We start from the raw sequence: 26,959 nt of genomic DNA on the forward strand, positions 1-26,959 counted from the left end.
GTTTTGTTTTGGTGGTTTGTTTTTTTTTTTTTGGGGGGGGGGGAGGGGAGGGGAGGTTGTTTTTTTGTTTTCTGGGTTTTTTTTGGAGAAAACAGTAATAATAGAAATACATTCTATAAAACACCGGTAAATTACTGGGTATGTACAGTGTAAGTCATAATTAAGCTGCAAGTCCCTACTGGAAGTTAGAGGTTTCTGTGAATTCTGTTTCATATCATTTGCGTGCCAGGGATGCTGATCTAAATTCTTACTGTGGTTTGTATGTGTGTGTAATTACCTAAACAGTTCTTCTTTGTATTCAACCATATCAGCTGACATCAGGGTTATTAATTTCTTCCTGTGAAGACTGTAGTACCACAATAATTGGTCTTTACAAAATAACTTAACAACAGCAAACAAAGAATCCCACCCCCACTCATGTACACACACACACACACACACACAGTTTCCTCCAACCATAGCCTTTCTTTGGCTAAGAGTAAAGCAGTAGACCTCTTATCATTCTTCTTTTATTCTTAGTCCTATAGCTGTTCCAGAGACATCAGATCTGACGCTGTTTTTCTGCTTGCTCCTGCGTAACTGGACCTGTGCAAAATGTTTTTTCAGTGCTTGGCAATTATATGGCTACAAGTGAATGTTTAGATATCCCATTTTCAGTACTCCTGTGCTGACTTTGAGACATGTGACAGGATAGACCTGCATGCACATGCGGAGAAATAGATGTAGAAATAGATTCATCTGTAATCAAATAAAATGTCCTTTACTGCTTATCTTAATTGGGTTGAAATCTTTGTTAAAATTACATAATGCAGTCTTTTTTATCAGAGATCATAGGGTGAGAAGGAAGAGGAGGAAGGCTAGGCAGGCTCAAGGCAAAATGCAGAGTGTCTTCTATGTAGTGCATCCTAATTACTTTTCCGGTATTAGATGTAACGTCTAATTTCCACAAGCTGCACTACCTGTCACAGAGACCTGGGAGTCAGTGAGATCTGATCCTTTGATTCTTGAAGACCAAGGGACAAAAGCATAGAGTACCTGAGCGTATCATTTGTCACTGGATCACCTTCTCAGGAGCGGAGACACACTTTCCTTTGCCTCTCTTTTACTGTTGATGTTCCCCTGGAAAGCTTTGCCTTTCACAGCATTACTTCTTTCAACTCCAGTTGAGCTGTGGTAGTAGTACTAGTGGTAGCTAGGTAGTATTTCTGTATTCTTTCTTGGTAGTCTGATCTTGCATCTACCTCCTGCATATTTCCCATTTGTTTGAGCTTAGTCAGAAGTTCCAGGTTTGTCCACGCTGGCCTCCTTCCATGCTGGCCTGCTTTATGTAGAAATGAAGATTATTCTGAATTGGGATTGTCCTTGAAGGTTGACCACCACTCCTCAGTTGCCAGGCCCTGCAAAGTTTATCCAAAGGATTTTGTGTACCAGAGTTCTGAGCAGACTGAAGTTTCTTCTCCCTGGGTTGTTGAGTCTGCTGCTTGCTCTCCTCAGTTTCCTCAGGATCATTAAATCTACAATCTCACAACTGCTAGAGCCAAATGTGCCCTTTTCTACTAAATCTGAACAATCTTTCCATGTTTGTGAGTGGTGCTACCAAGAGCATCTTCCCTAGCTGATCGGTACAAAACCTGTCTAATTGAAATCTTGGTCAAGTCTGCTGGATTGCTCACATTCTTCATTGCCATCCTCTCAGCAAAGTATGGAAGTGCTAAAGTTGTCAGTGAGCACCACAGCTTTCCACATGTTTGAGTACAGGCTTCACATTAGGTTAGGATTTGTAAATATCTCTTCATTTACAAAGATACATTATATGGTTTAGGATGTCTGAGATAATTGGAGTCTGGAAAATCATACCGGGAAAATATTACAAATGCCTGTTCTTAACCTTTTCCTTGGATATGCATCATTGGCAACAGAAAATGGAGGCTTGGGTAGATGCGCCTTTTGCTTTAGCTAAGCGTGGATTTTCTTAATGCTTAGCAGGTTATTAGCAGTGCATATGGACTCTTACTGCTGCATTTTTAGAAATAGATGAAGTTCATGTTCTTATGGCTCTTATGGCTTGAGTTAGACCTTACTGGCTAATGGAACAGTTTTGAGTCTGTTCCTGTTGAGTGGTTTCAGGCTTAATTGACCCCTGACTTTGCTCTGCCTAAATTATGGGATAGGATTAAAAAAAAGTGTGTCTAACTTTCATCTTTACTCTCCCTCAGTTATCAAAGGAAGTCATTTCTTTAACAGAAGGGGAATAGAGTTAAAGCTAGTAAAATGGTTTTATAAATTGAGTAATTTGGATTTTTTTTAAAGACTTTCTGTTAGCATGCTAAACAAATCTGGTGTTTTGTAGAGCATGTGCAGATGTTATTAGAAAAGATCTGTATTTAAATGATCTTTTAATAGTAGTGTACCTCAAAATTGTAGAAAACGGATTGTGATAGACTTCTGGTTCTGTTAGACTACTTAAATGGAAGTTAACTTCCATTAGTTAACTAGGAAAGAAAAAAGATTTATGTAAGCATTATTTAACAACTGATATTCATAGACTCTCCCCACCACTTTGTTTTTGTTTTTGCTATTGTTGGGAGAATTTCTCTTCACAAATTATGGTTCCTGCTGCAAATACTGCTCCAGAGAAAATGTCTCCATTTGATTTGGTTAAGAAGATAACTTGTATTGGATATAAACATGTTTTGTGTGTTGTGTGTGTGTGTGTGTGTGTGTGTGTGTGTGTGTGTGTAAAAAAAAATATATATCCATCCAACAGAAGTGTTTGCTAATACTTTTGCTCCTTATCTTTCCAAGTGTTAGAGAGATTTTTGTTCAACAAGGTGATTAATATGCAAGCAGTAATTTCAGTCATTTCTGAGGCTCCTGTATATTCTTAATGAGTCAGTTAATCTCAAAAACTGTAGTATTATCTTCGCTGTCACGATTTGTCTTGCCTTGGTAGCTTTAGTAAGCCAATACAGTAACTTGAAATAGTGGGACTGTAAGAGATGACAGTTCAGATTAGTGACAGAGTTCTGTATAAACAGGCAGTGTAAGAGATTTATTGTAACCCCTGAGGAGTTTATAATTTTCCAAAAGTTAACTCTTACTGAGATTTCCTTTGAGCTTCATTAAAATGGGCAATGAAATCATGTTTGTGTGAGATAACACTTCAATTTAGCATTCTGTATTTTTTTTTTTTGTATCACATAGATTTTCCTTCTCATGTTCACAGAATTTGCTGTGGTTTTTCACGTTACAGTTACTTTTGTGATGGAAATATCACTTGTCTTTTTCCTATTTAGCACAATTGTCGTTTAACTGAACATCTCAAATTGTCTGGAATTACTGTAGTGTCTTGTATGCCTCATAGATAACCTGCAAGATAAAGCTATCTGTAGGCTGTTCTTTTTCCTGTGATGTTTTAAATGACTTTTCCTGCTTGAATTGTGGAGGGTTTTTCAATTATTTGCTCAGAAACAAGTGAATTTCATTGGTAATATATACATAGCTTACAGATTTTAAATTATACAAGCTGTTTTATATAATCTCTGTATTATTTTCTATCTATATAAATGGAATCTATGCTCTGAAAAGTGTGTTTTCATAGAAACATTTAAGTTATTAACAATGGTTATACTAATGTTTAAATGTTCTGGTTTTATTTTTCATTTAGGTTGAAGATTGTAAAAATTTCTTTTAAATGCAAACAGTTTTTTGTTCAACTTAGGAAAGAGTTGGTGAGTACTATTTTAAATTTGATCTAAAAAATGAGTAATTAAACTTCTCTGTACTAGATGTCTGCATTATACTTTAAAATTACATTGATTGTTGTCTTAAGTCCAGTTTCATCAATTTTCTGTTTATTTCAGTTGCCAAACTGAAATGTTTATCCAGCCATTGCAATGTTTAGGAAGACTTATTTCATTTGATTTGCCTTATACAAAAAAGACTTTTAGTCTTACGTATGTATGCGGGAAATAAAAATTGCTTATATAATGCAAATATTGAAGGTTGAAAGTAAATCAATATTAAATTTAAATTTCAGAGGAAACCAAGTTAAAATGAAAGGTAATGCTTAATGCTGGTTCACTCGCATAAGTGCTCTGATCAAAATACACTGGTAGGTACTATTCAGATTTAGTAATACAAAGTGGCTTTATTACTTAAACAGAAGAGATAAGAATGCCTTTGCAGTTTTAAAGTACCTATGGTAGTTGGTTTATGCATACTTCTATATTTCTTGGGAGAAAACTGAAGTTTTATATGGAAAATAAATATACTTCTCCTGTTGTGATGTTTGTTTCCTACCCTGTGAAGCAGCATAGGACCAGTGAGCAGTTAATTCAGCAAGAAATTGATTGTTTCATGCTTCCAAGAGATAGGAATCTAAACCCTTGCAGACTTGGAAAAGAATTAATTAAAATATGGGTATGTGATTGACTCATTAGATTAGTTAAAAGGTTTTGTGCAGTTCTTATTTACAACTGAAAGGATTTAAAGACCTAAGTACAGAGTTACTAACCAGAGGAAAAAAAAGATATATTTTAGACTGAAATACATTCTTAATGTTATAGAACTACTCCGGATTCAGAGACAAATATGGTCAAACAACAAAAATGTGGAAAGGAACTCCTGTTACATCAGAACAGGCCAGTGGTTTGTGACCAGCAACAGCAAGTTGAGCTGCTCATCTTAACAGCAGGGGGCCCAGGAGTTTGAAGTTCTCACAGATGGAACTGCCTGACTAAATACAGATCTGCTGTGTTAGCTGATGGGAAGAGGTTGACGTTTCTGCTTAGAGCAGCATGAGTACGCTATCAGTTTAGAAAGGGGGAGTTAAAACTGAACAAGGATTTTGGAGAAATTGTGTGGGAAGAATTGAACTTTGGCTATTATGTGAAATAAACAAGTTTACCTATTGATACAGGCAGAAAAATGGTAATGATAAGTTTTGTATCTTGTATTTTCTGTTATTTTATTAATACCCCGCATATTACTTGCACCAGGGTGGAATTGATATATGTAACTAATGTTATTTCTCCTCTGAGATGACTTATCTAAAGCAACAAATTAAGAAGACTCATTCTGTTTTTCTTTAAGCTCTATATATCAGATGAAAACTGACAGCAAGAACTTCATTTTCATTTATTTCAAGTCATGAATACCTTAAGATCAAAGCAGAAATTTGGCTTCCAAAGAAGGCATACTTTTTTAATCAAATCTAATATTAAAACTGTTATTTCCAAAGTTATTTTCCCTGGGCAGACTCTTAGAAAGAGATTCATCTCACCTACATTCAGAGTCAGTTAAGATTTATGATACTTTCTGTTTCATGATGGTTAATGAAGCAATTGCTATTTAATCAGCTAATCACTAGACTTCTCTGTGTAACCAAGACACTTGCGAAGACTGAAACTTCTTGCATAAATTGGAAGCGTGTTTTAGAATAAGTTCTCTGGTATATGCTTGGTTTTAGTTTCCTTCTTCTTTAACAATAGTGGGAACCTCAATGGCTTCTTTTTGGTAGTAGAAGCCAGGTGAAATGACTTCGCACATTCCATATGTGAAGTATCTCTAGTCTAGTGCTTTGAGTGTATATTGGAAAGCATAGTCATACGATATGATAGTGAAAATGTATTCATGGTATGTTGACGTGTTTCAAAGTGTAAATACATAAGGAATTTTACAGCTGATTGACCATATTTTTTTCTAATGGAAAGCTGAGATACTCTAGGATATTAAAGTGGTGAACTTGGAAGAGAAATTTTGCAGTGTTTCTTCCAGACTCTTCCATGTGCACTTCTTAAGTGGCCCAAAACAGATATTTTTCAAATACTGCTAATGAATATTGAGAGTTTTTAATTGCAGTTGTCCTTAAAAATGCAAGTGCCTTATCTTTTAATCTCTTATTAAATTAATTCTTTATCTTGGCATTGCTTAGAGGCATCAACATAAGTAAAAGAATTATTTGACTGCTTTTTAGTAGATTATATCTGGCTTGTAAATTAATCATTTAAGGGAAGCCAGATGAAGCAGTTTTATGTCAAAGTGATTTTCCACCAGTAGCATAATATATTCTTGAATGAAAGTTAGTTGTATAGTCTGTCAATTATATAACTTGAGTAGATTTTCTTTTCATTCTTTATTTAGAGTTTGGAGGATGAGGAGAAAGAAATTGTACATTATTCTTTATACAGCATTGAAAGTCCTCTGTCCTGAGCTGTAACATCAGTTGCTGCATTCTTCACTGGATTTTGCATTCTCATGTTTTTGCTTATTCAGGCTGTTCCATATTCTGCTTCCCTTGCACATTTTGAAGCTCTTCCAGAATTAATCAGTATATATTCATTTCTCTATATGCTTCCTTAAGCACTGTGGGTTGTGGTTGGTTGCAACCTTAACTGCTGTTGTGTCTCAGAATCATAGGGGTTGGAAGGGACCTCTGGGGATCATCTAGTCTAACTCCTGCTAAAGCAGGTTCTTTAAAGTAGGTTACACAGGAAAAGCATCCAGGCAGGTTTTGAATATATCTGGAAGTGACTCCACAACCTCTCTGAGCAGCCTGTTCCTGTGTTCTGTCACTGTCAAAGTAAAGAAATTTTTCCTTGTGTTCATATGGAACTTCCTATGTTCAGTTTATGCCCGTTGCCTCTTGTTATGTTGCTGGGCACCGCTGAGAAGAGCCTGGCACCATCCACTTGATTTGAGATACTTGTAAGCATTGATAAGACCCCATCTCAGTGTTCTCTTCTCCAGGCTGAACAGTCCCAAGTGTCCCAGCTTTTCTTCATAAGAGAGATGCCCTAGGCTTCTAATCATCTTTGAAGTACTCTGCTGGACTCTGTAGAGAAGCCCCATGTGGCCTTACCCATGCTCTTTTTAATGCACCCTAGGATACCATTGGCTTTCTTGGCCTTAGGAAGGCTAGTTCAAGGCCAACATGTTGTCCAGCAGGTTTCAAAAGTCCTCCTTTGCATAGTTCCTTTCCAGCATGTCAGCTCCTAACCTGTACTGATGAATGCATTTGGTCTTCTCCAGGTGCAGGATTGTCCTAGCCCTTGATAAAATTCATCAGGTTCCTCTTCACCCAGCCCTCAGCATCAGATCCCAATCATAGAATGGCCTGGGTTGAAAAGGACCACAATGATCACCTAGTTTCAACCCCCTGTTATGTGCAGGGTCGCCAACCACCAGACCAGGCTGCCCAGAGCCACATCCAGCCTGGCCTTGAATGCCTCCAGGGATGGGGCAACCTGTTCCAGTGCTTCCCCATCCTCCATGTGAAAAAATTCCTCCTAATATCTAGCCTAAACCTCCCGTCTCAGTTTAAAACCATTCCTCCTTGTCCTGTCACTGTCCACCCTATCTCTAGCATACTTCAGTAGTCTTGATTCTAGACAGCCAAACAAGGTGTTCAGCACATTCATTTATTCTTTTAGAGCCCAGATATCCAATGATAAATTGAGTCTGTAGCAAAACAGTATCATATTTTTTGTCCCTAACAGAAACCTTCCTTCAGTGTTTGAGCAAAAAATTTATTTTAAATAATGTATCCAAAGCTTTTTTTAAATTATTATTCTTATTGACTTGCAGAAAAAACTTAAGCTAGATTTGTAACGTGCTTATGGTTTATCTGGCAAAGTACATACTTGATCTTAAGTAGCACCAGCATTCATTACGTACCTAGCCAATTGTTTCCTAACCCTACCTACCTATGTTTCTGCCTTTTTTTTCTTTTTTTTGAAATGAGTATCTGACGTGTCTAGCATGGTCTTTGTTATATTTTAAGCTTCCGAAGGACTTCTGCCCACTATTTGTGGAAAAAGTTGAGTCTCTGGTGTATCTGTTTATAGCGTTAGTCTTTGTTCTCTCAGAGATGGGGGTGGGGAGTTTTTGTTTTGTTCTGGGGGTTTTTCTTTGTTTAGGCAAAGTGAAGGAGACACATTAGAGAATGTTTTTAATCCGATTTTTCTCCTGAGCAAAGTGGGATCTGCTTTTAAATCTCTAATTCAAAAAAAGCAAAGTGAGTTTGAATGAATGTTGCTATCCAAGGCAAATATCCAAGGGCTAAGCTGTTGTGTGCAAGAGGGACTCTAATATCCATTTTTTTGTTTATATTTTTTTGTCCTTTTAATAAAAGGCATCACAAACATAACTTAGATTTCACTTTGCAATTTTCCTTCCAGTATTTCTTCATTCTGTAGGTAACCTGTCACGTAGTGCGCATTTTAAAGGTTGTGATTTAAATTAATTTACATGCTTTTTGGCTCCCCAGTGGTTTCACCCTCAGGCTCCAAGCCTCTGATCACCTCTATTGCATCCCAGCTGCTTCCCTCTTCCCTTTCTGCAGCGAGCAAACTGGTTTACTCTCTCTCTCTAACAAGAACCATGGGCACAATTAGTGAGAAAATAGTTTCAGAACAGAATCCAACTGTGACTCCCTGAGGTAGTCTTCTAACACTGTCTCAACGGACTTAAAACCTTGAAATACCTGTATGTTGTACCATAGAGCATTCAGCATCCTCCCTGAGCTTGGGGCTATGAAAATGTTCTCATAGACTTCAGCGTAACCTTTGTGATATTTTACATGCTTTTGACTGAAATACTTGTAGGTATTAACAAGTGTTGCCTCTGGACCCTATGGTGAGCCCAAATTGATCGAGGCCCATTGTTCTTAAAGGAAAAGAGGGGCAATCTGTTCTAAACCCTGCTACTAATCAGCAGCAGAACTAGAGCTTGCACCACAGAAGCACCAGCAAAGATAAGTTGCAGGATATGTTTGGATTTTAACAGAACCTGGAAGAGCAGATAGGAAGAAGACTGGTGCACTTTAAGCTCGTGTCTTACATCCTTCTTCACCCTAAAGATCGATTCCTGGCTGTAACTGAGATGAAGGGCGGGGTTTGATAATCTGTTCTCGCTATACTGCAATGAAAGCCACAGAAGCTATGAATAGAACTATTATTGAAGTACCCTTAAAGCTCTAAAACCCCAAGTTCCTGCGAAAATGCTGTTTCGCATTACAATTAAGCTGATATCACCACAGTTCCTTCTCATCATGCTTACCAACTCTTCCTTCATGCTACATGTCTGATCTGGTGATGATGGTGACACGAAAATCAGATCAGCTCATCCTCTAGAATATAAACTAAGGGAAGCAACAGGTTGCTTTGTTTTTTTTTTTCTAATCCATAATTATAATGCTTCAAGAGTGACAAGAAAATGCATGGTCATCAGTTCAGATAACTTCATATCCTTTATACTGAGCTGAGGCAGTCTGTAAGTTTACAAAACTGTACACATGTAGGGTAGAAGTGCATTTTGTTTACAGTGCTACTATACATTTTCATTTTTGGGGAAGCTTTTTTAAGCTGAATAGGGAATGGATGATTTCTATTAACTAGTTTATCGCTTAATTTTTTAGTGATGGTTAACACATCTAGAAAATACCAGGGCAGTTGGTGATAAGTGGAAATTAGGAAGAGCTATCTGTGTAACTGTTGTAAACTGAAGTACATAATCATTTTTTAGATTATTGCCTATAATTTACTGAATGTCATCAATAGATAATCAGAATTTGCTGTTCAATTTCAAAATTCAGTTAATTCTTTGATCTAAGTTCATCACATGAGTAAAAGTGCAGTGTTTCTCTGAGCCATTAGTCATAATGCTCCAGTATCTCGACAAATTTGAAGAGCAGTCCAGCAAAAGCTTAACTTGGAAAAAGAATTTGCTGTTAAGTAAAAGCAGTGAAAGGCACATTGGCTTTTGGGTTCTTCGGTCATAGGAATTTATTAATATATTTTGGGTCATGTCTTTTGGGACAAGTTCTTCCCATCTAGACTTGTTTCAACACACCTATGAACGAGCTCGCTTGAAAAAATAAAAACAAAATGGCTGTAGCCTTTAAAATGCCTTTAAAGAAAAAGTCTTAATGGTGTTTTTAAAAGATTTTCTAATACATACAGTCAATGTAAAATTAGAGAACTACATCAAAAGGCATAATTTTGGGGGAAAAAGATTGCAAAGGCCACAGTATTCATCTTGATTTCAAGTGTGACTGGGAATAATTTTCATCTGAAATCCATTTTTTCTCACTTTTAGCATGAATCCAGAGAAACATTACTGGGCTTCAATATGGTGAATTACCGCGCATGTAAGAACCTGTGGAAAGCCTGTGTTGAACATCACACGTTCTTCCGTTTGGACCGACCGCTCCCCCCTCAGAAGAACTTTTTTGCACATTATTTCACTTTGGGTTCAAAGTTCCGGTACTGGTAAGTGCTGATTTGAAATATGTAGGGAAGAACGTAAATGAATAGACAGCTCATTAGTAAAGATAGTCAGTTACCTAGAATTTATTTTGAAAGGTGTGTCAATTCAAATGCTTTTTGAATCCTGTCTTCCTTCACCTTCCTTCTTGGGGTAGGTTTCAAATGTAAGTAATTTTCTGGAGGAGTTTGGAAATATAGTTACTATATTATTAACAGTCATTATTGAGCTAACACTAGATATCTGTCTCATAGGCTGTGTTTCCTTGCCTGCTTATGTGCAGGATTATGTTTGTTTGTTTATTTTAGAAGTCTCAAATTCTAAGTGTCTTATCTGTGTTTTGTAAAAGTGATGGATCTCAGGCATTGCATACAGCAAGTAAACAGACCGTAATATAGATCAAATAAAAATCAGCCAAAAGAAACTCGTGCAAGTAAAGCCTGAAGCTAGCTGCATATGAAAAAGGTACTAGATGAAGACAAAAGGCATATCAGCTCTGCACAAAGGACAGTTTAGTGAACTTTGTGAAGTTTAGGAAACAAGGATGGAATTTATACAATTAGAAATTATCATTTTAATAAGCAAAAAGCTTGAAAGTCCAGAGAATGACAGTAGTATAACTGTGATCCCTGGGTATAACTTGTATTGTAACAACTGGGTGGGTGGTATTGTTTTTTTAAAGTGTTTTATGCTTGAAATAAAAGAAAAGTAAAATAACTGAGTTAACTGTCGTTTCAAGTGAGGCAGAATGCCTGTGGTTTAAATTGTGCCTAAAGTAGAGAATAATGGAGCTACTACTAATCATCTGTCTAGAATGGCAACAGTATCTGTGACGTACAAAGGGAGATGATGAAAAAGCTAGAAAGCACAATAACGGGCTATTTCTGTTTCACTTGTGAATTGCATAAATGTATAAAAAGGAAAATAATTCACAGGCTGAATTTTTATACCATCTGTTTCTTTGACTAACATTCACAGCGTCCATTTGAGAAACACCATTCTGTGATTCCAAACAGTGTTTGAGACTTGGTTCAATGTTACTGTCATAAATGTAGGGAAGCTTTTTCATTTCTGAGCAGATTTTGAATCATTGTGGTTGCTATAACAGAATAGCTCTTTGATGGTGACATTCAACTTATGGTAATGTAAGCTGAAAAGGGAAACTATAAAAATGAGGAAGGTCATTAAAGTTAATGAAGCAGCCAAAAGGCTAGAATTTGTGCAAGTAGTTTGAGAGCTTGTTTAGAGACTGCATAATAGCAGTAACATGGCATACAAGGAGAGGTTAAGGGCAGTGGGCTCGTTTAATCTGAAGAGGAAACTAAGGTGGGGGCTTTAGAAGCAAGCTTAAAGCTACTGCTAGGTCAGATTAAGAAATGGTGGAGCCAGACTTTTGTGGGTGATGGCAAGTGGTAGAACAAGGGGCAACAGCCACACATTTACCTTCAAGAGTCAAGCTGGACATTGGTTTTGTTTATTTTTTAAGGAGAGTAGTTCTTTACTGGAACAAGTCACCCAGAAAAGTTGTGGAATCTATCCTTTTGGATAGATTCAAAACTTGGCTAGACTAAAGCCATGGCCAGACAGAATTTAGTGTTAGCAGATGGTTGGATAGGAGCCTCCTAGCCAACATTTCTGTGATTAAAGTGAACTAACAAAACTTTAAACTACCAGGGCAAAACAGAATTATCTCGATTTCTGAAAGAAGCCATATATACAAAATAGGTCAACTACTGAATATTCAGTATTCAATCTGTTACTGGACTAAAAGCTTCTAATGAAGGAAATTTCAGAGCAAGTTTAAAAAAAAAAAAACTGCCACAAAGAATGGGGAAAGCTACTCATGAAAATATCAAACTTCTGTAAACTATCCGTCGGTTTTCAAAGTGGTGCTTACAGCATTCCTCACCGGAGCCTCAAATCCAGTGGCCAAAATATTAGGAGTTTTACTGAATATTACTGTAGGTCCAGTCTTCATATTGAAAGGAAGTTACCAGTGAAACAGTATACAGTTTTGTAGTAAAAACCTGAGTTGATACAGAGTGTTTTGGTGGTACTTGAGTGATGAATGAGTAGGTAATGGCAGCTGAAACTGAATGTTCAAAAATGCGATGTGTATGTATAGAGTTAAAAGAGGAATGTAATTATAACTAATCTGTCACTGTCTTGGAGCTTTTAGGTAATTTTATGAAAACCTAATTATTAGTAGGGGTCAATGCAAATACAATGTTACAGTTACTTGAAAGGAATTAAGAAAAATACAAATGGCTTACTGCTTGTCAAAGTTAAAAATGCAAAGCCCCAAGAAGTTACCAAGCAGGAGCTTTGAAAAGAAATATATTTTTTTTAGTGTTATAGAATTGCAGTATCATAAAGTTCAGGAAGGCAGCTGAGGACTTTGTCCAACACGCTGCTCAGAGCAGGGTCTGCTTTAGCAGGTGGCCAAGCACTGTACCCAGTCAGATTTTAAGTATCGTGTATTCTGTTCTGTAATTCTGCTTAAGTTGGATTTCCTGTGTTTCAATTTGTGTCCTCTTTGCTACCTCTTATCCTGTCACTGAGCTCTCCTAAGAAGGGTCCGGCTGTCTTTTTGACACACTCTAACAGACAACTGTTTATACAGGCTGATTTGATTCCCCTGAGTCTTTTCTTCATGAGGCTGAAATCAGATACCAGGTCTCAGCTCTCTCTGCCGCTCCGCACCAGATGCACCAGACTTGTAAATGTTTTCACAGCCCCTTTGCTTGACTTGCTCCAGTATGGCCATGTGTTTTGGGCTGCCCAGAACTGGACACAGCACTCCCAATGTGCTTTTGTGGAGTTGAGTAAACCTTTCCATCCGCTTGGCCCCCAGCCTGTCACTGGGGCTGTTCCACCCCAGGGGCAGGTTTTTGCATTTCCCTTCACTGAATTTCTGTTGGTGCATTTCTGCAGCGTTCACACATTCAATAGTCAAATGGTGAAATTCCTTTCTAGAAGAATATTGTAAATCCTAAAAATCTACTTTAACTCCAAAAAGCACATAGAAAACAGATTTAGTCTTGTGATTGCCACTGATCACAACTTGGACCAGTATTGGTCCCTGGTCTGACCTGCTGTAAGCTGCAGTTATGTGTGGAGCTTTAAATGGAGACAAGAATTTTTGAAGCCATACTTTATAATCTTCTCTAAAAACAGCTGCTATTGGGCATTATTTGGGATAAATGAATGTTTCCATCTAGTTCCAGTTTCTTATTCAGAGTTTTCTAACTGACAGAGGTTATTCAAACATAAATTACTCACCATCTGATTTCCTAGTTATGTTGTATTTAGTGTTGTATTTATTCTGTAATATGGCTATGAGAACAACTAATTATTTTTTTGATTTTATATCACTGTATATGTTCCCTGTAAGGGACAGAAAAGAGCAGAAAAGTATCCATGTCTTTGTAGGACATGCATGCATGTGAAGTAATAAAAAGAGGGAGTATCTAGGCACCAATTCTTAACTTCTGATAAGCACTCTAAAAAACATTGTATTGTTTTTCAAAACAAATTATGAAACATTATAATCATAGAATAAAGGATCTTTCCTTTGACACAGGAGATGTGGTCTTAAAGGAAGAGTCAGCAAGTTCCAGTTTTGTGTTTGAAAAAGCAGAGTGCAATTGTGATGTGTTGATCTGTATTTCTTAATGATAATTTGCTGAACTAAGAAGCAGTTAAGTTGTTGGTTTTTTTTTTTTAACATTTCAGTTAGTAGTTTAGGAGGAGTACAGTGGAGATGCATTACTTTTAATTGTGTGTCTGTGACAGAAAAGATGATAGTCTAGAGAATATTCCAGAAGATACAAGCAGAACTTGCATGTTGCTTTGGATAAAAAAAAAAAAGGGGAGAAAGAGCTTTGTTATGTTTCACATTAATTGGTCTTTGTTAAACTTTGTGAAAAAAGACTTACACTTACCCAGTAATGTCTAAGGTTATATTATACTGAAGCTAGTGCAATTGCTTGAGCAGTAGAAATTTTCTTGAGATGGTTCAGTTCCAAGTGATAAATTATTATCCTGAGATGATTGCATTTAATGGATTTTGGTCTGTTTTCCAGTGGGAGAACAGAGGTCCAGTCTGTGCAGTATGGCAAAGAAAGAGCAAACAAAGACAGGGTATTTGCAAGGTAAGCAATTTACATTTCTACTGGATTAATAAGTGTTCTGTTTGTATATCTTAAGATGCTTTGGGGTCATTGTTTTCTGTTTGTAAACTTGCAGAATAGGGAGTCTTTTGTTAACTGTTGCTGTTGGCATGATTTGATTGTATCAAGGAGCTTAATTTTGATGTGGGTTGTTATTCAGGCAGCCAGAAGTGGAAGAGAATCAGAATTGCCTTAATAGTTGTATGTATTTGCCCTTAATCGTGCTGTTTTTATTGCAGATAATATTCTTTTAGCCATTAACTCAATATTTGAATGTTTAATCCCTGATAACAACCTTGGACTGTACATGTGTACTTCGGTTAGAGTAAGTAATGGTGTGTGTCTGACTGAATGAGAACAGTTTTACCACTGTGGCCCCAGTAAGGTGTTGGAATGATGAAAAAATTTGACTGCTAGTATGCTGTTGCTGTAGATATTGGTGGGGGGGGGGGGGGCCTTACAAGCAGAGAGCATCCTCTGCACTTTTTATCTGCTTAAACTTTTTTTGAGCTGAGGAATGTCTTTGAACATGGTTACCCATTTAGGAACTCTGGAGTTCAAACTCGTGAGGTTTTTCTATATTTATGTAAGGGACAGTTATGAATCAGCTAAAAACTATGTAATATATGCTGCACTCTAAACTTGGCAATTTCATGCGGAGAAGTGGGATGAAAAAGAGCTTTTGAGGAGCATTTGCTTCATTTTTGAAATTCTTATTCAGTAGATGGCACTCTCTTCCCTTCGAAGCAAAGCTAAACAAGTGCTGCTGGAGTTGTTTGTCTTTTATAATATATACTCTGGTTAAAATTGAAACCTATGGCTAGAACCGAATGGTGTTTTTTCAAGTCTTTTTTCTTAATAAAATACTTGACTTTCCCGTATTCTGTAATTGCACTTTTCACTTGCTTTTAGATAAAGCAATACATCACAGTTACCTTTTGGGCCGATTGGTGAAGTGGATGACTGATAAATGTCTGATTCATGTATGGATCTGTCACGGAGTGGACTGAATTTAATGGTGTATTGTAACAAATACAACTTTGGAAGGCTTTTAATAGATCATCTACTTTTCCCTCCTGTCTTCCCTGAATTTTCAGTTATGAAGATTTTTAGTATTTTAAAAGATGAAACGAGCAAGAAATGTGAAGTGTTTGTAGAACAAAGCATGGTTCAAAAAGCTTAAGCTGAGAAGCATTATCCTTAATTCCTTGTCTACTAAACATTTAAGTTTCAGGCTGGAATACCATTCAGCCCCTCTGAATTCATACGAAAAGTAAATGTATGACATGGGTTTTGTTCCTGGAACCTCCCTTTTCCATTCTGAGCATGTTTTTCTCAAAATAATTGCGTCGTTGAACAGCTTTTTAACCTCTCAAGCAGCAGGCTTGCTTCAGTTACTTAAGGTTTTGAAAGTTCTTTTTGGTGTCATTTTCCTTTTGATATGAAACTATAAGCATCTCAGCTTTGTAGTCAGAATTTTTTTTAAGAACGAGGTGGCCACTTAAAAGCAACAGTAATTATTTTTTTAATTATTATTACCACATAAGAAGATGTGCTCTTATTACAGATCAGTTATGATCTTTAGAAAAAGTACTGGATGTTTTTTCTAAAACTGTCTACGTTTACCCTCTGTTTCCCTCTGTTTGAGCTAATACTCTCTAAGCAAACTTTTAAGTTCTTTTGTTGTACGAAAATGATGCTTAGAGTAAAACTGAGATGTAATTTGAACATTCTGTTTGTTCTGAGATGGGAAATGGTGACTGCCATTGCAGCATTCAGCTGGCCTTTGCATACCCAGCAGAATAGAAAGAGCACAAGGTATGGAAATAAAATTTCCTGACATCCATTTGAATAAATCAAGCTTTTTTAACCTGCAGCTGCCAGCCTTATCTCAGGATTTTAATTAAAATTAACTGATGTAGTATTCATGGATTTATTTTTTTTTTTTAATCATAAAAACGTTTTAAAATCAATTTTAAAATGGAGCCGTTACTGCAAAGGAAGTAGTGTGTGATATGATAAATATTTTTTTTGGAGGCAGCTACACAATTTCATGCTGCACTAACTGCAGCATTTAGAGGACTATTGTTGCAGTTGTTGAAATTTTTTTTAATCTCCATTACAGCTATTTTCTTGGCCTCATTTGTTGTAGGATGTTTGCAATCCATAAAAACCCATCAGAATTCCCAGGAGCATAATAAAAGTGAAAGTAGATAATAGAAGTGAAAAAGTTCAATCAAGTCACGAATTGAGTGATTCCTTAAAGAACATTGCTCTCTGTCTAAAGGTCCTTGCAAATGTTCTGATTTTATTCAGCTCCAATGGGATCTATTGGATATGAGAGGAGTTGTTGGTATGTGTTGTATGGTAGTGTGTGCATCTCAGTTGGTCTGCATTTCTAAACTCTTTATCATGAATGTACTATCTCTATTTCCAGCAACTCAATCTAATTGTTTCAACCATCCAATCATTCAGGACATTTAAATTCCTCTTTCTTTAAACTGCATATCATTTTGTGGTATTTCTGCAGATTTTTATGTAGTTTCAGTCTCTTCGTCTGAAGTTACAGTCACCAGTTTTGCTGAGAAATTCATTCCCTGTGATCCTTGTCAAAATACAAAGGAAAGCAGTGGCTCCACCTTATTACTTTTTGGGACAGAAATGATTTAAGACTTTGACCTGTGTTCCCCAAATCACGTTCTCTGTGCCACCTCATGTGAGAATTTAGCACTTCAGCGGTGCCAGAACCAAATTTTGTCTTTGAAACCATGAGCTTTGTTTATTTCTTTAGCTTTAGTCAATGCCACTTGGGTCATGCGTTTTTAGTTGTGTTATGTAATTTCATCCCACCTGCTGTGTTATTGTATTTGATGTAGTATTGCAGCTCCAAAGACTATTTCTGATTTTGGGGGGCAGGTGAAGTTTTTTGTTTCTGTCCCTTCTCAGATAGGCAGGACGTATTCCGATGTTTTTAGGTGTGTCTCTGTAGATAAACCAAAAGTAACACGAAATTAGAAAGCAGCTTTCTCTGCTAAGTAGCAGCCACTTGTGATGGGGCTCAGTGGAAGCATCCAGAGTGAGCAGACATGCAGAATTTAAAATTTCAAAGCTTATTAAGGCATTTCAAAAGTTTTCTTCTGGCTTCTTTCCGTTCTCCCATCTCCTGATCTGCACAGTGTTTTAAGGAAATTATTGGAATATTGTAAGGAATGAGTAATAGAAGAGAAATTTGCAGGAATATTTTGCAACGTATCTTAAGTGTTAATTAAAAAACCTCAAAACTTATTGTTAGATTTCTAAGTATTAGTAAGGGAACTAGTATGAAAAAGCTGCAGCACTGAGAAATTTAGTGCTGCACTGTGGTAACTTTTTCTTTGAAATTTCTGCAAAGACAGGAAATAGAGGCAACAAACATGAGTGGGTGGGACTCTGAGGTTTGAGCTGTTAATAAAATAATTGAAACGAACCTTTGCTGATAAATTGCAGTTGTTTGTCATGGTATTGATTTAATTTCTGAAAGATCAGACCCTACGCACAGTAAAAGGTGAGTTTTCCTAACATTGGGTTGAATTGATACGCAAGCGATGCTTTTCTCATTTCAAATGTGTGCTTGTTTTTTGCATTGATTGAGGAAGTTTATTCAGCTTGTAGTTACAGACTGAAGGTACAGTGGAGTGAGTTGTTTTTGAAGCAGTCAGAAATTACGTTTTTGGGGAAAACACATTTCTTCCTTGTCCCCATGCTTCTATTTCTTTCTTCATAGTTTATTTTCTATATTATTCAGGAAATCAAAGTGCCTTTCAATGTGTGTGTGCACTTAGAAACAAAATCAAAACAAAAGCAACACAAAAATTCCCTGTAGTCCACTGTTTTGTTTTTTTTTTTCACTGGAGATGAATAAGGTTCCATAAGTGCCTTTACATGTCTGTCAGAAAATACTGTATTTTCAGCCCTGGGTTTACTTAGTTACATTATGTTCGTCTGCATTTTCCCTTTGACAGTTCTCTAATCCGTAGAATTTACATCTTAGTAGAGCTGGTGGAGCTGTCTTTTGGTGCTAGTGTGCTGGCTACAGACATACTTTGCAAAAGTCTAGCTAATTATAGTCTTTGATTAGTAAAAGATTAATGAACGGATAATATTAGATATGACTTTCAATTTTGCTGGCTTTGTTTTGTTTTAACTGTTCAGATTTTGAAAGTGGTTTGAGTTGCTCACGTTTGGAGCGAATTATGTAAATGAGAATGTTGGTTTAATTGGCTTGATGTTGAACTAATTACTTCTGGATCAAATTAATATTGCTTAAGTACTGTGATGCATTCAAAGAATCTGAATGTCTTATTTCCCGGGAAATAAATAGTTTCTGTTTTCAATTATCAACGTACTACTAGGTGTTGTTTTTTTTTTAAGATGTAATAAGGCCTAACTCAGAAGGATTTAGAACAGCCTATGTTGCTTAACTCTCTGAAGTTGGTCAGCTGTTATTTACCATGTCTTCTGAGCAGCAAAACAGTATGCAGTACATATTCAGAGCTGCATGGGGGCAGAGGGAAGGTATAAAATAATATTAAAAACAGAACAAATCCTTAAGAACTCTTCACACCCAAATGTCTACTGCTCTAGTTCCAAACAGTGTTGGCATTAATAAGATGTGTGTTTCTGTATGTGAAGCTAGATTATTCAACGTGATATTTGGTAGCTTTTTGCTTTAGACTCTTGGTAATTCTGAGGATAGTCTACTTAAATTCAGTGCAGGCCAACACCTTAACTTCTGTGAGAAGTAAAAATGTAATCATAACTGAAGTTCTTGTTTCCAGTAAGATTTAGTTTTGTTTGTTGGTAGTTCCTCATTTTCTCAAGGTTCCTTCTTTCTGGACTTGCACTTTCAGTAAATCTGAAAGGTGATAATGCTAAGATGAAGATAAAGAGGAACAGTTACTATCATCCAGAGGACAAGAAAGGCGGAAGTTATTTTTTGATACAGGTGTATGGAGTGGGGGAAATAAATGATGGACGGCATTATGTTGATATAGGAATATGTTGTCACCTTATTATGCTGAGTTGGAGAGTAGAGAAAAATGTGGTGATATAAATATATAAAGGTGAATGAAATGATCACAACATGAAAGACTCACAGAATCATAGGGGTTGGAAGGGACCTCCAGAGATTGAGTCCAACCCCCCTGCCAAAGCAGGTTCCTACACCAGATCACACAAGTAGGTGTCCAGGCGGGTCTTGAACATCTCCAGAGAAGGAGACTCCACAACCTCCCTGAGCAGCCTGTTCTAGTGCTCCATCGCCCTCACTGAAAAGAAGTTCTTGCACACGTTTGTGCGGATTTCCTATGCTCCGGTTTCTGGCTGTTTCCCCTTGTCCTGTCTCCATGCACTGCTGAAAAGAGTCTGGCCGTGCCACTCTGCCCCAACACCTTAGATGTTTATAAACCTGGATCAGGTCTCCCCTCAATCTTCTTTCCTCAAGGCTAAACAGACCCAGTTCACATAGGGGAGATGCTCCAGGCCCTTCACCATCTTTGTGGCCCTCCGCTGGACTCTTTCCAAGAGATCCCTGTCTTTTTTGTACTGGGGAGCCCAGAGCTGGACACAGTACTCCAGATGAGGCCTTACCAGGGCAGAGTAGAGGGGGAGGATCACCTCCCTCGACCTGCTGGACACGCTCTTCTTAATGCACCGCAGAATGCCATTGGCCTTTTTGGCCACGAGGGCACAATGCTGGCTCATGGCCAACCTGTCGTCCACCAGGACGCTCAGGTCCCTCTCTGCAGAGCTCCTCTCTAGCAGCTCATCCCCCAACCTGTACCGCATGCAATTATTCCTCCCCCTTTTCCATTCGTGAAATTGAGGAATATTTTGAATAAAAGGAATTTGGATAATAGTTAAGAAACTGAGTTGCATAGAACTATCAGAGCAATAGAAGTAAATGCAAGGACATGTATTTATGGATTGCTTAAAAGAATTTTTGGTGTTGGCTCAAGAATTCAGATATCAGTTTAGTTACAAGATCACTAAACCATCAAATGTGATGCCAGTAAGAAAAAGGCAGCCACAATTATTGGATGATTCATTTGGCAGTGCCTTTGGCAGTGCCTAGTATAAATGGAAGGTGTTCTATTTCATGAGGTGTTGCACGTATGGTCTCATTTGCGCTCAGGAAATGTAAGGAGCAGCAGAAGAAGGGAGAGTGTGTGTTCTAGTATGATCAGAGAATGAGAAAAGGTTTGCTTTCTTCCAGGAAGCTGTGGGATAACAACCTTTAACCTGAAGGATGTTCCTGATATATAGCCAAACAGAGTCTAAAAGTTGCCTGGAAACAACTTGAAAGAGGATGATTATATCTGCTTTATTGTTGTCATAGCTCATTCTGGAAAGAAGAGTTGTCACCTAGATGAAAAACCTTGAGCAATGGGCAAAGCCCAGCAGCTTGGTTACTGTGTTGATGATTGCCCTGCTTTCTGTTCTTTATGGTCATTGGGAGGTTTTTGTTTTTGGACAGATATTTCCACTATTTCATTTTTCTGAGATGAATGAACAGTTTTGTTACTTAGAGCTTTTCCACTTCTCATGTTCATATCTTTCAGTGAATATTTTGTGTCAGATTCTCTTTGAGGCACTGGAATTGGCTGGTAAAGTTTTAACACCTTGCCTACCTTCCTCCTAGCCAGCAGTATTGTGTGACTATTTCACTGATGTTCTTGTACAAAGTAGACAAAGTGAAAACAATATTGAGGAAAATAAAGCACTGCATATATCTAAATATAGTTTTGTATTATTACTTTTCCTTTCTTCCATATAGTTTTGGTTTCCTGTGATTGAATATCCAGAGTTTCACTGGGGGGGAATTTATATAATCATGTTCTCACATCTTACAATTTCTGATCGATCATTTTTCTTTTTTCTTCCAAGATCCCCTAGTAAACCCTTGGCACGGAAATTAATGAGTGGGATGGACTGGGAAGTAGTGAGTAGGAACTCACTGTCTGATGATAGGTTAGAAACCCAAAGCCTACCATCACGGTCTCCACCTGGAACCCCAAATCAGTAAGTAACATCACATCTCTCCCTGGAAGTGATGTCTTCCTCTGAAGTGAGAGACACACTTATGTAATGAGAGGAATGCTTTATGGAGATTAAAAGAACTTCACAAAACTGTGTGCTGAATAGCTCTTTGGAACATTTAACTCTACATGGGAACTGTCTGTGAGGTGAATTTCAAGTCCTTTTCACTCAACCTATAAAAAGTGTAAAGGATAGCATGCTACTCAGAGAGCTTGAGTTTTATCAAGCATAGTTAAAACCAAATTATTCATTGGGCTAAGGAAAAAAATAATGAAATCTGTACTATATTTTAGAAGTAATTGGGCTTGTAAAGTTTTTGGGGAAACGACTTGATCAGATATACTCGCGGATCTATTTCTATCAGTTTTTCCCCTTTTATTCCTTTCAAAGCTCACTTCTCACATGTTAAAGTTTTCTGGCTTGTGTTCAGGAAAAATCCATATTTCTTTTGGAAAATAACCATGTATTTATGTGTATAAAAAATACAATGCTTATGATTCTTTCTAGTAGCAAGTGGAGGTAATGAAATGTTCCTTTTAATGAAAGAACTTAGTGAACTCTCACTGAGTGGACTGTCTGTCCTGTAGCCTGTTCATTGTAAGCATTATCTTTCAAAGCCATTTAGTAGAATTTATGGCAATAATTTTTAAACACTTCCAACAAGAAAGTTATGAAGCATAGTATTTTAACTGACAACATAAATGTTTCGGTGTTTTTTCTTTGAAACATGAAGTTATTTCATAGAATTATGTATATGAACTGAGCTCACACCGAGAAGAAAAAGTGTTACTCTAGCTTCCCCTAACTTATTCTTTTGTATTGATGTAAGAAGTGTAGGTTAATAATTAAATTATTTGCACATTGCACTATTGTGTTTTCCCTTTTAGTCGCAACTCCGCCTTCACTCAAGAAGGAGCTCGGTTACGACCCTCCTCGGTTGGACATTTAGTGGACCATGTAGTTCACACTTCACCAAGTGAAGTGTTTGTGAACCACCGATCTCCATCTTCCACCCAGGCTAACAGCATAATACTGGAATCATCACCGTAAGTTCTATTGGTTGCCATGGGTCTTTGCCATAAGGAGTTTAGTTTTAAACATTTGGGTTGGGGGAGTGACAGAAAATCTGATAAAAAAGCTGCCTGTTGTTAGGGACTGTTGGTGTTAAAAATGTTAAAAATGAAACGATACAGGAGTGCAGACCTCTATCTGATGTATTGCTGATGTAGGGTTGTCATACCCTTCCCCTTGCCATACTTTTGTCCTTGCTGTAATCAGTGTATCAGTGTTTGGATTTGGATGTAAAAGTTGGTTTGGTAGAACCTGTAGTATGTTTTTCTATGATACAAGTTTTGAATTCCCAAGAGTTTGGAAATCTCGTTTTGTCAAGGCATAGAAGTCTGAGCTTTGCAAGTTAGCCGGAATGGGACGTTAGCACCCCAGCCTTCAGAGGATCTCAGTATACTTTGTTACACTGTTTGTAATATATGATGTTGTATTGCCTATTGCTACAGAATATCTGTTTGTTTTTAAGATTGCACTGTTGTCTGTTCTTTCCTGGTAAGCTGAGTATGCACCAATTAGTAATTATCAAAATGAAGAATTGTATGTTAAATTCAGAACTGTAATTTAGATCTTCCTTTTTCATGCAACAGCTTTTCTTGATGGAAAAGTTGTCATCGAACTGACTATAAAATTGTAATGAAAATTAATTATTATACCAGGTTACAAATAAAAGTTTTTGTTCATTTAAGAAAAAAAAAAAAAAAAAAGACTTAAAGGAAAGGAATCTTGTGGGAAACAATATTTTTCAAGCAAACAAAGAAAAGTTGCTCAAAGGTTTGAAATACTCAGAAAAAGCTAGGAAGGAGAGACGAATTGGGGAAAAGAGCTGTGTGCTGCAGACCATATGAACACTGCTGCTGTGTCTTATATGTATATATGCATATAATTCTAAGTTTATCTTTCTAATTTTGTAGAATCTCTGTAAGAAAGTATGTTATGCAAATTGTTTAAAATCCATTTGAGAAGTACAAACCAATGCATGCACAATTACGTATTTTTTTTTTTTTTTTTTTTATAAAAGAAAACTGGTGTATCTCAGTAAAAAAGAATCTGGGAATGTATTCAGGGCTTTTAGAACCTTCAGTGGACCATACCTTCCTTTTCAACAGCTATGCATAACTGGGGAGGGGGTAGAATAAAAATTTCATTAAGGTTTTGTAAAATAAGACTTTTTTTTTTAATAAGGTGCAACAATTATGACTTTGACCATCATTTGTTTGCTGTAGAAAAAATATTCTAGCCTAATAACATAAATTTGCCCTTTCTTGGTGGGGTTTTGAAACCTGCTTGTGTGACGAGGGAGTCTTAAAAACTGGAACACTTCTAAATCTTGTTTCATGCTTGAATTTGGCTGACTGAATCCATGCTGTCTTGTCCATTCCCTTCTAAGACAATCAATTTAGTTAAGAGAAAATCTTGAGTGATAGAGTTACACAGCAAAACAAGCAAAATTCCAAAATGCTCCTTTATTCATATGCCTTTATTCTAAATTAAGTTCTAGAATGTGCTCCTGAATGTCCTTTGGATTTGTTAATTTAATACCTGACTTCTTGTGCGAGTCACCATAGAAATGAGTCTTAAAAAGAGAGGAAGTGTTTTTGCAAATTAGTTATGCAGCTATGGGTGTTCTTTTTCATGGTTTGCTCTTTTTTATTCCCTAATAGAAAAAAGTATTGCTTTTTCTATTCAAAAGTTCAAAAGTGGAATTGAATCTCCCACTGTAATTACTTAGCATGAGGTATTTTTTAGAATAAGGATATTGACTGTCAAAATACGAATCCTCAAAGAGTGTTCTGAAAGTTTCAGGTGTTGATTAAAGCTTTTATATTTATGAATAAAAGTAGTAGAGTAATGAAATGTATATTAACCGTATAATTAAAAATGATATTGTTTCAGCATCCAAAAATCGGCTACTTAAACATTTTGGCCCTTCTGAGTTAGAAAGTTCAAGTAGTGCATCTGCTAAGTTGTTAGGAATTCATACGTCAAATTTATATACAAAAGAAGGAAAGAGGAGCTAACCTGACTTTCAATGCAGTGATCTCATGAAATTTGGAGTCAATATAGCAAAAGAAATTAGAGCTCCAGTGAGTACTAGGAGACTTTTGCTTAGATAATCCAGTCTTTAATTCTGCTTTTTGTCTTCAACTGCATGTGTTATTCAGAACTCAACTGAGATCTTTGCTCATAGCACACTGAGTTAATTATAACCTTAACTTTGAAAGGTGCATGATATATAGTTTAATAACCTTATGAGTATGGGTACGAAGTGTTTGTTTAATATATTGAAAGGTCAGACCGGATATCTGTAACCAAAATACACAGAGGTTGTCAGTGTGAGGTTTTATGGGTTATTGTATTATTATGTAAATGGATGAATGCAGTAACAGAGAGCTCCTTTGCCTGCCAAGCAGGCTGCTTTCATGGCCATTGTCTGAGCATTCATAAGGAGATTCAAAGCTGACTGGGCAAACACAAAGCAATGAAGTTTTTGCCCAAGGCTTGATTGTTAGGTCTCACAATTCATTATGCTAATACATTACAGCGCTTGTCTTGCTCCTACTAAAATGCTCATCTGAGTAACTTTTTCCAATCTTTTCTATAAGTTTGTATTTTCTTTGGGAATTTATTTGTGTTTGCTGACATACAGGCATCTAGTCAAACATAGGATTCTATCTTTTACTTTTATCTGGACTCTTTTGTGTCTTTACAAAGGTTTTCCTCTTTCATTCCGTTTAGAACTCTCAGGAGTAATTGTTTTCAGGCAGATATGTAACTGTGTTGCCCTTGTCTTGAAAAGGATGAATAACCTGTGCCGCCTGGACCTGAATGTGTAAATACACAGGCAGCTGAAAAGCTCTGGGTGACCTTTGCAAGTGAATGTCTAAGTAATTTATAGCAGCCTTGAAAAATTCATTTTGCAGATGTTGACAATCATATTTTTCTCTTTCCAATAAACTATCTTTAGAAAAGCTACTTATTCTGAGGAAAAAAGGCAACTTCTTAGTCAATTCCCCAAGATAGTTGTGTTGCAAAATACATTTATTTTCTAAAAGTTGAGGTTAAGCAAAAACACCTAAGACAATATTAGGATTTGTTTCCAAAAGAACCCTATCAGTATTTTTGTTTTCTAAAAAACAGCCTAAATTTTTAACAAGTGAAATGGAAAATGAATGTGGTTTGGTTTTGTTTTGTTTTTTAATAGTGCTTGCATTCTGCAGCATGGAATTTCATGCATTTCTGCCTTAGGTTTTACTACTTGCAGCAACTTGAAATGCTGTACTCTCTTCTAATGAGTCTCCCTCTGCTATCAGTTTACTGCAGCAAGCCCAGAAGTAACTAAGGTAGCACTCCTCACAGGACAGGGCTCTCAGGTATGAGTCAGTGCTACAGCTTGCTGCTGAGGAAGGAACAGTGTCCTATGTCTGGCCTGCAGGAATGTCATTCCTTCCTTCCACCCGGAGGTTAGTCACCTTGTTGAACCAGCAGCAAGCTACCCAAGCTTGTCCAAAAAGTCACTGTTTCTGCTTGTTTGGCTGAAGGAGGAGCACTGGAGCAATTCAGGGAAGGGGGCATGAGGAGCAGATGGAAGAAGAGCAGCACCCACTTCTGGTGGTAGCGTTCTCATAGGTTTAGCTGTAACCTGTAACTTCATTCCTTGAGGTTTTTGGATTTGCCACTAGTATCAGTGGGCTGTTGTCCTAAGTAGTGAAATTACTTAATAATATCTTTTAATGTGGTTCATGGGGAGGAAGGCATGTATCCGTGTTGGTAGTTAGAAACTGGCATTCAGACGAGGTTAATGGGAGCTATGTGCTAACTGCCCTTTTGAGCCTCTAAAAATGTACAGTGCCACGTAATGAAAGATGAATCATAAATTCACGTAATGCAAATTATACAGTTAAGCTTTTATTTCAAAGGGACTAAGAAAGGAAATTATCCATATTGCATGTAAACACAGGACTTTTTTGCTAATCTACAGTACAGTGCTTGCAGAGCTAAAAAGGAATAAAGTTTCTGCCATTTCATCTTCAGTAATGATGTTAAAACATCTGAAAAATGCATGCTACAAATACAGTTCTTACAAATATTAAAATACTGCACATGTTTTAAAGGGGAATGTGTTCAAGAAAGGAGTAAAACCAACTATTCCATAAAATATGTGTGTATATGTAATTTTAAATGGAAAAACTTAACACTGTCATTTTTAGTCAGTCTTTCAAAAAACTGTAGGTGGACAATTGAATTGTTTTGAATTGTCACTTGTATTTCTAGATCAACAGCCAAAAACTATCATGGGAGCACTTCTTTCTAATGCTGTTGTCTGTTTTTAAGATGTAAATTTCAGTTATTAAATTGTGGGGAAAAAAATTCTTATT

General features: G+C 36.9%; 1 protein-coding gene across 11 annotated transcripts in view; it reads left to right on the plus strand.

Annotated features, from left to right (window-relative positions):
* Positions 1–26,959, plus strand: part of PTPN4 (protein tyrosine phosphatase non-receptor type 4) — a 129,277-nt gene that overhangs the window by 80,797 nt on the left and 21,521 nt on the right. For all 11 annotated transcript variants that reach the window (XR_014884253.1, XM_085227541.1, XM_085227537.1 and 8 more), the window contains 5 exons: positions 3,668–3,731; positions 10,099–10,271; positions 14,352–14,420; positions 21,363–21,497; positions 22,403–22,561. Coding sequence is in view for 10 of the 11 variants with exons in the window: in XM_085227541.1 (XP_085083667.1) it covers positions 3,668–3,731; positions 10,099–10,271; positions 14,352–14,420; positions 21,363–21,497; positions 22,403–22,561 (600 nt within the window). In the remaining variant the exon portion in view is untranslated. The remainder of the gene's footprint in view (positions 1–3,667; positions 3,732–10,098; positions 10,272–14,351; positions 14,421–21,362; positions 21,498–22,402; positions 22,562–26,959) is intronic.

The sequence above is a fragment of the Meleagris gallopavo genome, chromosome 7, assembly GCF_905368555.1.
Source record: "Meleagris gallopavo chromosome 7, MGAL_WU_HG_1.1, whole genome shotgun sequence".
Classification (NCBI taxonomy): Eukaryota; Metazoa; Chordata; class Aves; order Galliformes; family Phasianidae; genus Meleagris; species Meleagris gallopavo.